The sequence below is a fragment of the Typopeltis vanoorti genome, chromosome 23 (genome assembly GCF_054136105.1).
Source record: "Typopeltis vanoorti isolate ZY-2024b chromosome 23, IOZ_Tvanoo_1.0, whole genome shotgun sequence".
NCBI classification, from domain to species: Eukaryota; Metazoa; Arthropoda; class Arachnida; order Uropygi; family Thelyphonidae; genus Typopeltis; species Typopeltis vanoorti.
In genome coordinates, this window is record NC_143571.1 from 16,458,777 (window position 1) to 16,475,528 (window position 16,752).

At 34.3% G+C, this 16,752-nt stretch overlaps 1 protein-coding gene across 3 annotated transcripts in view; it reads right to left on the reverse strand.

Moving 5' to 3' along the window:
* The window catches only part of LOC150093655 (uncharacterized), a 234,499-nt gene that overhangs the window by 67,540 nt on the left and 150,207 nt on the right, over window positions 1–16,752 (reverse strand). For all 3 annotated transcript variants that reach the window (XM_090412701.1, XM_090412703.1, XM_090412702.1), the window contains exon 6: window positions 10,999–11,060. In XM_090412701.1, the coding sequence (XP_090268827.1) occupies window positions 10,999–11,060 (62 nt within the window). The remainder of the gene's footprint in view (window positions 1–10,998; window positions 11,061–16,752) is intronic.

A 16,752-nucleotide genomic window follows, 5' to 3' on the forward strand; every position in this document is an offset into this window, starting at 1 on the left:
AGAATTTTCTCTAAGAAGAGAGCTTGAGGGTATGTGGATTGCAGAAGTTATTAGCTGATAGGAGAAAAAGAGATATGATAGAAACATTTCAATTGCTTAAAAAAGGTTTCATAGAATTGATGAAGGGGAAATATTTCACATTTGGCTGAAGGGGCCAGAACAAGGTCATCACTGGAAGATGAATAACGTGCTATGAGTAGGGGTGCGAGGACTAGATTTTTTGCTTGGAGAGTTGTGAATGAGTGGAATGGGTTGCCAGAGTCAGCTGTGAGTGCTTTATCTGTTAATGGGTTTAAGGATAGGTATGACAGATTGTGTGGATAGTTTGGATCTTCCGTGATGAGTCTTTGGATACCATGGAGGTTCCTGTACAATAATAATAATAATATACAAGTAGCAAAAAGATATAGCACCTAGTTATTAATACACTCTGAATTAGAACTAGTTATTAAAAGTTTTTTTTTTTTTTTTCACTTGGTTACAAATAAAATAAATCCAAAAGGATGTATACTATGCATTATGGGATACTACGGCAATTAATGAAGGCATTAGCCTCTATATACAAGTAGCCTAGTTATGAAGATACTTCGTACAAACACTTTTTTTTGCATAAACATGAATAAAGGATTAAACAAGAATATAATTTCTTATTTTTATCATACTCAAGCCAACATGAACTGTGCATTTTCTGAAACATTTTACATTAGTCAATTAAAACAGATGTCTCTCCCCACCCCCGCATATTTTCTTCACTCTTTACTTAATGAAATACACGAACTGCCTTAAAAACAATTTTTCAGTTGCTAGTTGAGAAAAATTTTCCAGATAGATTTCATAGCATGCCTAAACTTGCATGGTCCTTTACATTACTTGATGCAATTTACTTCTTGTCCCGACTAGTTAAACCTGAGATAATCCAATCCAGAATTGTCTGATGTCCACAGTTTGGACTTGCAAAAAAGTGATCAAAAACATCTCATGCAGGAGACACATGGAGGTATATTGACACTAACTAAACAGGAGCTTCTGGGTAAAGAATTCATGTGCTTGTCTTTGAAACAAAAGAAGCGAATGAGCTGTACGAATCTTAGCTTCTTAGTTTGAAGCTTGTACAGTTATGCTGAAATTAAAGAGTTCCAGTATGACGAATATGCAACTAAATTCTAAAATAAGTTCTACAATTATTTACGAATTTCGTAAGTGTGCCAAATATAAGTTAATGACAAGAGATTTCTACAGTATCAAAGATGAAAAGGAAAGTAATCAACAACCAAAAGATGGATATGTATTTGACAAAACGGATATGTACTTATGTGAAATAAACAATATTCCAAGAAAAGAAGCTCCTTGTACAGAAAGCCTATTCAAACTAGACAAATACCTCCATGCATCATATCACCCACACACACAAAAGGAACAAATAAGAATTAAAACACCAAGACAAAAAAGAGGGAATTCTGGAACAGGTAAGTATAAGGTGATCAACAAGTGAAACTTTTCCCTAAAGATAAATAACCAAAAATACCAATATGTAGATTATAATCCTGCCTTCTATGTAACAGACATAATTTCTGAAATACTTTGATAGAAAAACAATTAGTGGCTTTCATCCTAGTAAGCAAGATCAAGATTTTTATACCCTCCTATAACTATCTCATCAACTCAAAACAGTTTACAAAATTCAGTGTTCTTGAGCATGCACAACACCAGTATACAGAAACTAGTGGAGAACTATAAAACTAATAATTTTATCTTATAATTAATTATATTTGTACTAGAACTTTCAAGGACTATTATTAGGAATCTCATCTGTGCTACAGGATTGCTGCAAATGACATTCTTCTGCTGCTTTAAAAAACAGCAGCAGAGCAGAAATTTGCAAAACCACTAAGCAAAAAACCTTTATACATATATAAAGGCCATCCCTCAACTTACGTCCGGGTTCTGTTCCAACTGGCAGGATATAAGTCGGTAGATTAAATCAACAGAGTTATAGGGGTTAGGGACTTAACTGTAATAAGTATACTGTCATTTTAATTTTTAAACCCTATTATAAAACTGTACTGTTGAGAGTTTATTGTTCACTTGGTAGGACTTTTTGTAGATGAATGTCCGCTCGAGCATTTTTTTCTGAAACAAGGACATCTCATCCATATTAAATATTTGCTGTTGCAAATAATTTTCCTCCGTAATAATTTTATCCAATTTTTCCACAAACTCCTTGGCAGCCTTCTAAGCACTTGCAGATTCCCATACATTTTCACATTATGCAGCGCAAAACGCTGCTTGAATATCATGAAGCAACTGCGAAAGAAGAGTTGAATTCTTAGTCATAATCGGGTTCTGCTTTCCTCCTTTAACATGTTGAAGAGACTTAGTGCCTTAGCGGTTATGGTCACAGTGCTAAGGGGTATGTGATTTTGGTAGCTTTTTCATATCGCCGATAGGCTTCTCGTTGCTTCGTGACTTTCGATTTAATGGAAGAAGATCCTTTCACGGCCTCTACGGTTTTATCCTTATTTTTCAAAAAATTATCGTCACTGTAGAATGAGACCATCTGAAGTCATGTGCGATCACACTGATGTGCTTACCAGCTTCATAACTTGCAATTTCGTTTCAAGATCAACTGCTTGCCTCTTTTTCTGTGATTCTTCACTAGGTTTTTTTGATTGTACGTGTAGGAACCATGTTGCACAAAACATCAAAATAATTAACGATAAATACACAAATAACCCATTTCTCAAACACAAAATCAACGTAGGAAGTGTTGAAGACACGTGCTGACAGCCGAGGAAGGTTACCTATGAAAGCGCTGTTGCCACTATGCATGCTTTACTTTACGCTTGCTTGCATCTTGTTCGAACGTATAGCTGAAAATGTTATTTATTCCCTTATGGGATCACAGACATGTCTTCGAAAGGACGTAAGTCGAGGGATGACTGTATATATGGCCAGCTATTTTCATACTGGGATTTTGATTTTAATATTGCACAAGTTTGTTATGGTGAAATTGGTTGAAAAGTGTCATTTAGGCACTCTGTAGCAAAATGTTTCTTCGATAAATGAAAATAAATTTATAACAAATAAATTTAATACCATTACATAAACAAATCACTATGTACATGCATACAGACTGCTAACAGGCAAGTGGATTTTTGGCACCATGGGAACTTTCAGCCAATGATTCTGTAAGGATCCTGATAACCATGTACTTTTTTTTTTCCCTTTTTTTTTTGGTGGGGGGAGGGGAGGGAGAAAGGAGACAGGCATGTAATTCAATGTTATTCTGCATATCCATTTCCAACAACAGGTCTCTTAAAGGATTGAAGCCATAGAATCTTTTTTTTTTTTTATCTGAAAAGCTTTTCTAAATGTAATAATTCCACAGCTAGCACTGTTCAATTTGGTTCCAGCTGTAAATCTTTATAATAGCCGAGTTCAGGCCTGTGATGCAATTGCATCACAGGCCAGAAATGTATTTAGCTTCTTTTTTCTACATCAGAAAAACAAAGAGGTGAGGTTTGTTCCTTAAATGTCAATTCATTCCACTATTTCATAACATTCTAAGAAAATTTAATCAACCATTCACGTCATCTCTCCATTATCTTTTATATACTGTAATAGTGCATGTTACAAGATTTTATAAAGACAAAGCTAGGCAGGCAATGCATCAAGACATTTCTAAGACAACGTTATATTTCTCATGCACTCCAGAGAGGCATTTTAATTTATCACTGTTTATCTTGTTATGAATACAAGATATATCAAGGAAATAAATGCAAGTCCCTTAGATAAACAAGTTTCATCTGCTGTACAATAACCAAACATCATTGATTCTGAAAATTTCAGAAACCAAATTTTTCTTCCACTGTTAAGCAGTGTTTAATAATGATTAACAGTGGAGGAAAAATTTGTTAATCTGAGAATAAGTTTCTAGATTAATTACCAATCATGAAGCAAGGCATTTCCACTTGAACCACATTTTAATGGTTAATATTCTTATCAATTGTTAAGATAGTGCTAAAGAAAAGGAAACACACTCTAATGCAATGTGTCACTTTTACAATGTGACGTCCTAAAGTAGCCTTCAGAAATGCAATACCCTATCTTAAAGAAGGGATAGATACTGAAACAGCACACGTAATCTATATATTACCTTTGAACCAGTTCACTCTGTCTACTACCAAGGCCAAATATCATTTTTGCGTCCATCCTGATGTTTATCAGGTAAAAAAATAAAATAATTTGTGCCTTTCTCTTTTATCTGTCCTATTTTAGACAAATCAGTCGATCAGTTGAGGTAATAACCTCCCCTTTTGGGAGAGGATTATTACCTCAACTGATTGAAATACTTCACAAGCCAATAGATCTTGTTTGGTTTCAGTAACTTAGTCACTGGAACCAAACAAAGATGTTACAAAAGTCAGTTCAAATGAGATTGTATTTTCATGATGTGAAACAATATATCAGCATTCAAATTTCTCTGTATGTTAAGATCAAGCACCATAAATTATCACTAATGCATATAATCTCTTTGTACTAGGTGAGTGTGCATTCCTACATTCAGCTATGACCACAACACACTTATAAACAAATGTAACATACATCATCACCTTTTGCTGTTCATTTAGCTCCTCTCTAAAGATGCCATTATAAACAAGCAGAAAAATAAGTTTATTTTCTTCCACTCATTAAATTGTTATTCATATTTTAGTTTGTTATGAAATAAATGTGATAAGGCTAAAATTATCTTTAGTTGTTCAATTTAAAATGCTCAAATATGACGATATTATAGCCACACTACATAATTTAGGGAGTTGCATTCCAGACGACGAAAGCACGACTTAGATCAAAAACAGAGATGAATGGAATCAGACTGCTTAAAATGAATAAAAGACAGTGAGAAATTGTTTTATCATACCATGCTATTTATTTTTTTTTTTTAATGACAATCACACTTAAATGTTGGAAACTTATAGAAAATCAGGTGTGAATGGGCTAAAGGTGAAATAAACCAGTTATCCTGCTTTAGACTGATATTTCTGTTTCAAATAAGCAAGGCAGTCAAATACTAAAGAAATCCCATGCTACAGCAGGATTTAAATCTGCATCCTACTAATAGGAAATATCTAGTCAATCAGCCATGCCAGGATATAATATAAAACAAGTCTGGTACGAAAATCAGAAATAAAAGCAAAAACAGGAAAAAGAAACAGCACATGCTCTCAACTGAGACTAGAGAGTAAACATTTAGATAAGTGCAATTTTTAGTGGTGATGAATAAATATTACAAGAAACCATAAAAGTTTGTAAAATAAAAAACTGTCATAACTACCAAATGACTAATATACAGAACAAATCACTTAGTTCAGACTAATCTTATAGTATAAAATTAGTCTGAACTAAGTGATCTGCAGAAGTCTATAAAAGGAAAATTACCTTAGAATGTTTATCTCCAAATTAGCAGAAAAGTGACATTATACCATGAGATTTTAGATGACACTTGATCTGCAGTGAAAGTGACACTGCTTACCATCACAAGTCATCTAGAATCAGAAGAAAGACAAAAATGACTCATTTGGTTAGGTGTGCTGTCATGTGGCCCATGCAACCTATGCTATAAAATTCACATGAATTTGATTGTATGACTGCATTTTTATCGATGTGTAAAAGTTTTAAGAGTGCATACTGCACTCTTACTCATCTTATTGAAAATATTAAAGAAGTTTAAAGTGGTCATCTAGAATATAAAATTCTTTGTAAACAACTGAGGCAGAATATCAAAGATGACTATAACATATATAGAACAACAAAACTGGCAGAAGCAGCTAGGCTCCGCAGTAGCCAAAAAAAGTAGAAAAAGAAATAAATCTAAAGCAACCACTACCGTCAGCCTTCATAGACAATCAAGGAAACAGACACACAAACAGAGGTTCTCGTAGACAGGCTTATACGTTGGTTATGCATTATTAAATTACTTAAGGAATTGAATAATGTAGATATGAATATAAATTAAACTTTAATAAATATTTCCGATATTTCAACAATGTCACGTTGCCATTTTCAAAAGGAACTTACAAAGAAAGGCATATGCATGTAGGCATTACAACACGGTAACTGAGAATGAAGAGATGAAGCTATTATTCTCCTAAGTCCTGATGGTGCCCTCTAGCGGACTAAGTAGGTGTTCTTGGCTGTTGGGCTGAAGGTCTGCTAATGTAAGGCTCCCAAATTTAGGGCAGTCACATACAACCAAATTTGTTGAGGTTTGGAGAGTTTCTTAGGGCTGAGGCAGGACAGCAAATATCAGAATTTCTGAACACAAGGACCACATCTGTTTTCACAAGTACAGCCATTCTGGTTTTGCAGACCTTCGGCCCAACAGCCAATAACACCTACTTAGCCCGCTAGAGGGCACCATCAGGACTTTCAGGTGAATAATAGCTTCATCTCTTCATTCTCAGTTACCGTGTTGTAGTGGCTACGTGCACGTGCCTTTTTTTGTAAGTTCCTTTTGAAAATGGCAACGTGACATTGCCGAAATATCGGAAATACTTATTAAAGTAATTTAATTTATATTCATATCTACGTTGTTCAATTCCTTAAGTAATTTAATAACATAAACAGAGGTGAAATGGAAAAAATAGTAAAATTGTTTTATGAGAACCTTTACTCATCTAAACAAGTAATCACAAGTACCAGACGAAAATTTGGAAATATCATCTGTCCTACCTGAAGAAATAAAAATCGCTATCCACCATATGAAAAATGACAGATCACCAGGAATTGACGGTATAAAATCTGATGAATTAAAAACGAGTGGACAAATACTCTTTAAAGCTCTAGCAAAAAAGGTTTACTCAATATATACAATTAAGGAAAGTACCTACTGAATGGAAAACATCAAAGACCATAATTCTGCATAAAAAAAAGAAATAAAGAAGATATTCAGTAACTACAGACCTATCTGTCTATTAGCGCGCACACAAAATATTCACCAAAATCATCCTAAACCGAATACAAACCTCCATCAACGAAAATAGCTGCAAAGAACAGGTTGGTTTCAAAAAAGGCTTTTCAACAATAGATCACATTCAAACTATTACTCAGCTAACAGAAAGATGCAGAGAATACCAGATCCCACTTTGTCTTCTTTTCATAGATTTTAAAAAAGGCATTTGATACTGTTGAGCATAACGCAGTATTCCAAGCTTTAATAGAACAAGGCGTAGAAAAAGCATATCCAACTCATAAAAGATATCTACAAAGAAAGCACAACAAATATCACCCTTTTCAATCACCCGATTAAAATTAACTTAAGTAGAGGAGTACGTCAAGGTAATGTCTTATCACCTAATCTCTTCACACCTACTCTGGACAGCATCATTCGAAAAATTAACATGAAAGATGGAATAAACATTGATGGTTTCCCAGAAATAATATCCATTAAATATCCTATTATTCGTCGATGATGTGGTATTAATATCTCACTCACCCAAACTCTTAAAATCAATGCTGAATAACATAAGCTAAAACAAGATGGATGAAAAACAAATACTGTATAGATCATACAATCACTCTAGAATTTCACATCATTGAAAAAGTTGAAGAATACATCTACCTTGGCCAGTCCATAAAAATGAATAATGATATATCAAATGAAATAGCAAGGAGAAAAAGAGCTGCTTGGATAGCCTTCAACAAAATAAAATCAACAATTACCAACCAAAACATAGATATAGACATAAGAGCCCATCTTTTCAATAGTCACATCTTACCAGCATTAAGATATGGCAGTGAAACAAGGAACACAACTTTAAAAAGAACAAAGCTTAATAACAACTCAGCATGCAATAGAAAGAAGAATGTGCAATATAAACAAAATAGACTCCATAAGACACACAGAAATCAGGAAGAAGTCTGGACTCACAGATATAATAAAAACAATCTACAACAGCAAAAGAAGATGGGAAGGACATTTCGCCAGAATGAGAGAGAACAGATGGACAGTCAGAGTTACAAACTGGTATCCGAGAGATACCAAAAGGAAACCTGGAAGACCCGCCTTAAGGTGGGAAGACCAATGATTAAGAAAGGCCCAAGACAAGAATAGCTGGACTCTTTACGACCTGCAGTCATGGAGAAATCCTGACTGAAACCACAGGTCCATCAAGGTAAGGTGGTATTGAAAATTAATGCAATGGCACAAGCAATAAAGCGAAAATAGCAAGAAATACCCAGAAGATCTAATGGACTGATATAGCTGATTATTTCAAGAGAAATACAAGGGCTATCCAGTTACACTACTCTTACATATTCCAACTCGAGTAGACGCTAGTACTATAGCACGCACACAGTACTAACACTAATGTACTATAGGCTTTTGTGATTCACATAAACAAGGGAAGTACAAAAAAAAAGTTATCCTACTGACACTTGAGTTATCTAGAGAGACTACAAAGAGAAAAAATTCCCCCTCTCCCTCCACCAAAAAATATAGAAACATAAGCTGTTTCTGCTCTCTGATATGTTCATAATATGATTTTATGTTACTACTAAATATTTCTGTAATTTTAGTTAATAGAAATTAAATATTTCTCTTAAATAAATCACTTTCTCCATATCCTTAAGAACTTTTGACAATATTGACCGTGACTATGGTTCATCTGCAAATTACATAATGCTAGATCCTGAATGAAGGAATCTTGCAAAGAAATCATTCATTCAGAATCCAACATATTAAACTTACTAACAAAGAGAAATATCTGCACATCAGCTGAAATTAAAAGTGAAACTTCTTCACTTTATGTATAAAATTTGCATTCTTTATTTCATGTACCATATATTTAAGCTATTGTGATCATATTAAGATTTTTTTTCAGAATATGTCTTAAAAGAGGGATAATCTGATTTAATTTAAGCCTCACCTAAGCTGTGTAAAAATAACTGAGAGTCATCAAATAGTTACTAAATAATTCTTGGAAGGTATAAAACTACACGCGTACATCGTAACGCTGGAGACAGTAGCATACACGGAACGTACTTTGACGCGAATTCTGGGAATACAAGAGCATAACAGCATCAGGAGAGCAAAGGATGAACCCAAGGGGGAGAGAAAAGATGGTCGTGTGCAAAGGGGACTCAGAAAAAGAGGGCACTCTATCGAAGAATATAACGGGACGAGTGCCGTATCGGGGATCTCTCTTGTCATATCGTTTTCCTGTTTGGTGGCTCGAAAGTTAGCATAAGGGGGGGGGGGAGGAAATAAAGCGTCTGTACAAAGATAAGATGTCGGACAGCAGGCTTTCTTGAAAATGGAGAAGGATTCTATGCAGAACTGAAGGTACAAATTTCCAGCCCTAGCAGAATCAAGCCATCGCTGAGAAGTCCCATCGAGTTGTTCCTGAAACGCAAAGATTTAAGTCCGTTTTCGACAGAAATAATGGAGATAGCGTAATCCCTACGTTGGCGTATGGATAGGCAATAGACAAGAAGTAACCAGACGCACACGTGGTGCTGAAAGACGCGGAAAAAGTTCGGTAAGGTGAAATTACTCTATTTTATGTATAAAATTCATTAGAAGAGAGAAGATTGTTTACGAATGTGAAATTAAGAACAAGAACTCTGTGGACAGTCTCTAATTAGAAAGTTAACCTTCTTTGAAGGAGTAAGAAGAATTGTTTGGAAAAGATCTTTAGTTATTGTATGTGATAGGATTAACTTAATGAGATCAGAATTGTGGATTTTAGTAACTGAGTAACATTAGAATGTTTGTTTATATTATCTTATGAATAGCATTACAGAAAGGAATTTTAGTTTAACTTCATATCATTTGCTATCTATCCCAATATGCAGTTATTGTGTTTTGCATGCTTTATGGCCTTTAATTAATTTAGAATATGTTAACCTCTTAACTCGAGTTTCATTTAGTATTGAGTCATAATTGAGTGTATGAATTTTGTATTATGTTTAGATATTCTAATAAACATGTCATATTTACCTAAACCTGAGTCATGCCTGATTGCAATTCCAAACTACCACTTATAAAAATAGAACCTATTTCAGCAGGAAGAAATTAGAAAGAGTATATAATTATAGATCTTGGTCATGACTGCAATTTGAATCTATACAGCAGCAACAAAGTAAAGTATTGTGTGAGAACAGCTAAGAGTCTAGTATTGTCTCCCTGAGTAGGAACCTTTTCTACTATAGGATACTGGCTGGCACAGCATAATAAAAATTTGCCAGTATCTGAAGAGGAAACAGTCCTAAATATAAATAGATGTAAGCGTATTAGGCCCGAGATCTGAAGAAGTTAAATAGCGATAGAAAGATATAAATCAGAAAATATAGAGAAAGCAATGACCTAACAATAGAACAGCTGGTAGGATTTTAATTGAATAAGGTTTTAAATGAGAAAGGATTTAATCAAGTAAACAAACTAAATAAGTATAAATCACATAAAATAAAATATTTAACAATAATGCTTTGGAAGGAGAAAGGAGCATCTTTTGCAAGTAGACCAGACATCTACACATTACAGATTTGGAGTGATGGAGGATATTGGCGAGGGAGAAAGGGTTATGGATTATGAATTACCTGAAAAGTTTAAAAACAAATGTTTTGTCGTATACAAATGCAAAGTTTTTTTTGTGAGAAATAGCAAGCTCCTCAGAAATTTGCATTTAAAGGGGTATACAATTTATGGATGAGTCCTTATGATGGTTACTTCACAGAAAGATAAAATTGAAATCTTAGTCCCAGACATTAACAAGTTTACCATATTACAGAAACTGGACATTTACATTAGTAAGCTTACTTAAGTTGGAAGGACAAAAATATTTAGCTTTCTTCATCTGGTTGTGTCCTCCCACACAAACATACAATTTTTTGTCAGCATTTGTAGAGTGAGACCTTCAATTAATTTGTAACATCTGAACAAATACATGTAATGTCAAGTAGGCAAGTCCCTACAAAAACAAAATTTAAAATGCTTACCTTGCAATGTCACCCTCTGTTCGATTTGTCTTGCGATTAGGATGCCGTGTACTCTTTGATGGCTAAATACAAATTAAGATATTTTGTAAGTATTCAAAATTTAAAATATAATCAGGTAAGCAATATCAATCTTCTAAATGTTTAAAATTTAGATTTCTATATCTGAAAACAAAACCACAACAGTGCCTTACACAGAACTACATAAGAACAAAAATATTTGCATACATGTGAAAATATGCACTATTTACAAAGAATATAATCCAAACAGCTCAAGTAAAATGACATTTTCATCTGATATCACTAGAGTTATAACCAAGCCAATATTTTCTAGTGGTGCTAAGAAGGTGCACTTCGTAGCAATTTTGCTACGAAGTGCAGCAATTTTAGCTGCTAATCTAGATAATTCGTACACATTTTTTTATGAAAATGAAACATCTACCAAAGTACTCGTACTAGGGATAAGGTATAATGGTGCCAACCAGGTCAGTGGCAGTCAATGTTGGTCCAATTAACAACCCATTGCCTTCAGGGAAATGAGTGCCATAGCAGTGCATTCAAAGCTTTACTAATGGACTCAAGTCTGTTTATGGCAAAAGGGCTATCAAGTCAAAAGTTAAAATACTGAAAACAAAGTAGCAATTTATATAAAATAAGCAATGCCGTGCATTTCCAAGTTTCACCCATAATATTTGGAAGTTAATTACCATGGCATACATTTACATATGTGCCACAGTAATTAACTTTAATATGTAAATATTTCATCTTATGTATAAGATGCCAGTACAATTAAAAAAAATCATCAAATTCCTGATATGTACCTTCAAGGGGTGTACAGGATATGACAGTACTACATGAAAAAATTACATCATTACTAACTTCCTATCTACAATTTTCCTCCAAATCAGTCTGTTACTTGTCAAGACTCCAACATTATCAGATCTTATATTTCTATCGTCTAAGGCACTTTGTACCGTATCAATCCACCTATATCTTGGTCTTCCTCTGGGTCGTTTTCCTGCCAACCTGGCAGAGAACACTTGTTTTGCTAATCTTTCCTCTCCCATTCTATTTAAGTGACCATTCCATCTGAGATTAGCTCTGCTAACGCATTCCTGGATGCTGACAATGTCAAGTTCTTTCCTAATATCCTCATTTTTAATATGATATTGCCATTGATGCCATCTGTTCACGCCTCTAATGTTTCTCAGGATTCTCATATCTGCGGTCTCTAGTCTTTGGTCAAGTGTTTTACTTCTAAACGAGCTCTCAGATCCAGAAGTTAAAATTGGTTTGAACACTGTCTTGTATACAGCTAATTTAGTGTTCTGATAATTTCTTTCTTATTCCATATGAATTTATTCAATTGACTTCCTACTATACCAGCTTTGTTGATTCTGTTGTCTATTTCCATATTTAATTTACCATCTTCACTAAAAATTGTGCCTAAGTAGCTGAAATGTTTTACTTGTTCCACAGGTTTTCCATTCACAACACAGTTGACATTTTCAATGATTCTGCCTATTTTCATTGTCTTTTTATTGCTGACCTTCATACCATATCTATTACAACAGTTATTCCATTTAGTCAGGGAATCTTGCAGACTTGTAGCGGATTTATTTAGAAGTATAACATCATCCGCATAAAGCAAAGAGCTGACATTAACATCTCCAATTTTGATATCAGGTTTAATACCACATTCCTTCATAATGTGATCCATATAGATAATGAATAACAGAGGGGATAACGTACATCCTTGTCTCACACCAGATTTAACATTAAACCATCTTCCTGTACTTCCTTCAATTCTAACTGCAGACTCACAACTCAAATAAAGACTAAGTATTGCTTGATATAATGCCCCATTGACACCATATAACTGCAGCGTATTGAATAGCTTCTCTCTTGGCACCTTGTCATATGCCTTTTCCAAATCGACAAAACTTAAATACAGATCTTTGTTATATTCCCATGCTTTCTCGACTATTTGTCGTAAAGTGAAGATCTGATCCTGACAGCCTCTATTTGGCCAGAATCTTGCAGACTTGTAGCGGATTTATTTAGAAGTATAACATCATCCGCATAAAGCAAAGAGCTGACATTAACATCTCCAATTTTGATATCAGGTTTAATACCACATTCCTTCATAATGTGATCCATATAGATAATGAATAACAGAGGGGATAACGTACATCCTTGTCTCACACCAGATTTAACATTAAACCATCTTCCTGTACTTCCTTCAATTCTAACTGCAGACTCACAACTCAAATAAAGACTAAGTATTGCTTGATATAATGCCCCATTGACACCATATAACTGCAGCGTATTGAATAGCTTCTCTCTTGGCACCTTGTCATATGCCTTTTCCAAATCGACAAAACTTAAATACATATCTTTGTTATATTCCCATGCTTTCTCGACTATTTGTTGTAAAGTGAAGATCTGATCCTGACAGCCTTTATTTGGCCTGAATCCAGCTTGTTCTTCACCAAGCTTTTCTTCCACAATTCTTCTCAACCGTTTCTCAAGTATACTTGCATAGATCTTGCCAGGAACACTCAGTAGGGAAATACCTCTGTAATTCTCACATTCAGTTTTATTTCCCTTTTTATATATGGGTACTATGAGAGCTCTACTCCAATCATCGGGAATTCGTCCCTCTGTCCAGGCTTTCTGAACTATGCAGTGCAGCCACTGTAAGACTCTTATACCACCATACTTCAGCATTTCTGGTCGAATATCATCTACTCCTGCTGCCTTTCCACATTTCAAGCCTTTGATGGCTTTTTCTACTTCAAGTATGAATATGTATTCCTGACTGCATGCCTGGTCAGTGTTTTTTTATCACTGCTTGTTTCATTTAGCAGTTTTTCAAAGTAATTACTCCATACTTCAAGGATATCTTTTTCTCCTGTTTTCATTTCACCTTTATCATCTCTAATTCCTTTTACAGCACTCTTTCCTCCATTCCTAAGCTTCTTCAACAACCTCCAGAATATTTTGCCACCTTCTTGATATTTATTTTCTATATTCTTGCCAAAGTCCTCCCATGACTTTTGTTTAGCTAGTTTTACACACTGTTTAGCTTTCTTACATTTGTCTCTGTATTCTGTAAGAGTAAAAGCTGACTTATTTGCCAGGAACTTTTGATATGCTTTCTTCTTTTCCTTCACTGCCTCTTTAACTTCCTGTGTCCACCAGGGAGTTCTGATTTTTTTATCTTTGCACACAACCTCACCACATGCCTCTCTGGCAGAATCAATCAATGTTTCCTTTAGAGTTTGCCACTGAATCTCCAAGGTTTGATTCCTGTTCTCAAACTCTTTCATTTTCTTTTCAATAATATTTCTGTATTTTAGTCTACAGTTTACATCGGAGAGCTGCTCAACTTTTATTCGCTTTAAAACTTTCTTACATGTTATTCTTTTCAATATGAAATTCAATTTTATCCTGCTCAAGACTAAATAGTGATCACTTCCAATTTCAAATCCTCTGTACACTCTGGTGTCCTGCACCAGGGAGAAAACATCACTATCAACAATAACATAGTCAATGAGACTTTTCTTATTCCTAGCCTCTTCTCTCCATGTGAATTTGTGCACATTTTTATGTTGGAACATGGTGTTAGTAATAACCAGTCCATGTCCTGAGCAGAAATCCAACAGATATTTGCCATTATTATTAGCTTTGCTCTTTTCTCCAAATTTTCCCAAAATATTTTTGTATGTCTCACAATCATTTCCTACTCTACTATTTAGATCCCAACAAGGACCAACTTTTCCTTTTTCATTGTGTCAGTTGCTTTTTCTAAAGCCTCAAAAAATTCCTCCACTTCTACCTTAGTAGAACCTTCTGTGGGACCATAGGCACAAATAAGTCTCATTGTCCAGTTCCCCATTCTCATATTTGCCCACATTACTCTACTTGAGACTGACTGCCATTCAAGAAGATTAGCCTCGTATTTTGTGTTGAATACTATGGCTACTCCTTTTCCTTGATTGTTATTGCCTGAATATAACATTTTGTATTTATTGCTCAGAAAGATCTCACCAGTTTTGGTCTTTTTTGTTTCAGTCACCCCTATTATGTCGATCTGGTACTTATCTAATTCCTCAGCTAGCTCCATTTCTTTGCCATTCAGGCTTCTTACGTTGATAGTACCGATCTTTAACTCTAGTGATGTTGAGTTGGGGTTTGTTTTCAGATTTGTTCCAGTAGCTGACTTTTCGCTGTTCGCCCTGGCAAAAAAATTTAAATAAGGAATAAGTTTGAATAAAATGAACTCTAAAATGAAGCTTATGAACTCGTGCTAATACATTCAGTTTCATCTTCAGTTAGAGGACGGCCAGCTAAGTTCATTCACAACCCAATTGTCAGCAGGTAATCTGGTTGTATTTATCTTAGATCATTCTAACAAAGTTTTTTTTTTTTAAATCAAGATTTATGTTGCTTTTTTCAAATGCTTTAATGCCAGCATTTTTTGAAAAATTAATAACCATGTACAGCAAGTCTTGATGTAATGTACTTGATAGATCAGCATCCAGTTCTGTTGTTTTTATGATACTTAATGCCAATTCCTGTTTTGAAACTCTTAAATGATTAAGCAACATGGAGTGACTAGATTTTTGATAAATTTATGAGCACCTAGCAATTCAAATGAGAGGGTAAAGCTTACAGTATATTTGAGTGCTGTGGGTGGACTAAAAGTTATATAATCTGGAAGTTTCAGAAAGAAAAACAGACCTTTTAAAAGCCACTTCAGGCTTTTAATAAGCAAAGTAGTTTTATACAAGGTGAATAATCATCTACAACCTAAAGACATTCAAGAAATATCTATATCATAGTGGGATTCAGATTTGTGGTTCTGTAGATTGGAGGGTAGAGATCACATTAATTTCAACCAGCCAGGGCAAACAGAAATCATTCCTTTATCACTTAACAGGAAAATTTTCATTGTTTTAAAATTCATCTTTTTAAACTGACATGCCCGAATTCACTTGAATTGACTACACCTGAATTACATAGCCAATGCAAAACTAATTTATCTATTCTCATAAACTGCCATTATCTCAACCTAGATGATACAGCCTTGCAAAGTGAACATTCAATAACAACTATTCTTGACCATTTTCATCTGCATTCATTAAAATGATCCTATGGCCACTCCCTAATATGATTGCCTATCCTTAACAAAAATATGGGAAAGTTTGATTTGAATAACAGATCATTAGTTAATTATAAAATAAAGCCTATATATATGCAATTTATTTTACATTGTTTTCTTCAGTGAAAACAAAGCTATTGCCGATTTAACATCACACGACTATTTCGTAGAAATCAATTGTTTGCATTTTACTTTGTAACAACTGTCTTTTAAGCCACTGACAATGGTCTGTTAATTTCATACTGAAATATATGGCAGTATATTTAATAAATAATACTTTTACCTTATGTTTTCATGTATATATTGTTCAGGTTCCTGTACACCACCCACTCCTTTAAAATTGATGACACTCCATGTCACCAATTTTAAGGTGATATGAAAACTGATAATAGATATTTACGTGTCTGAAGTAATTACTTGAAAGATTACTAAATGGAACAAGTGACAATGGTGTTAAAAATAAAATCAAGAGTACATAAAGATTTTACATAGTTTTTTTTTTTTCTATCAAAAACTCAAAGTGCAGAAAGGCAGCTAGATTATATTTGTTCAGATATGCTCAAAACAGTATAAAACTTTCCCTAGCAATT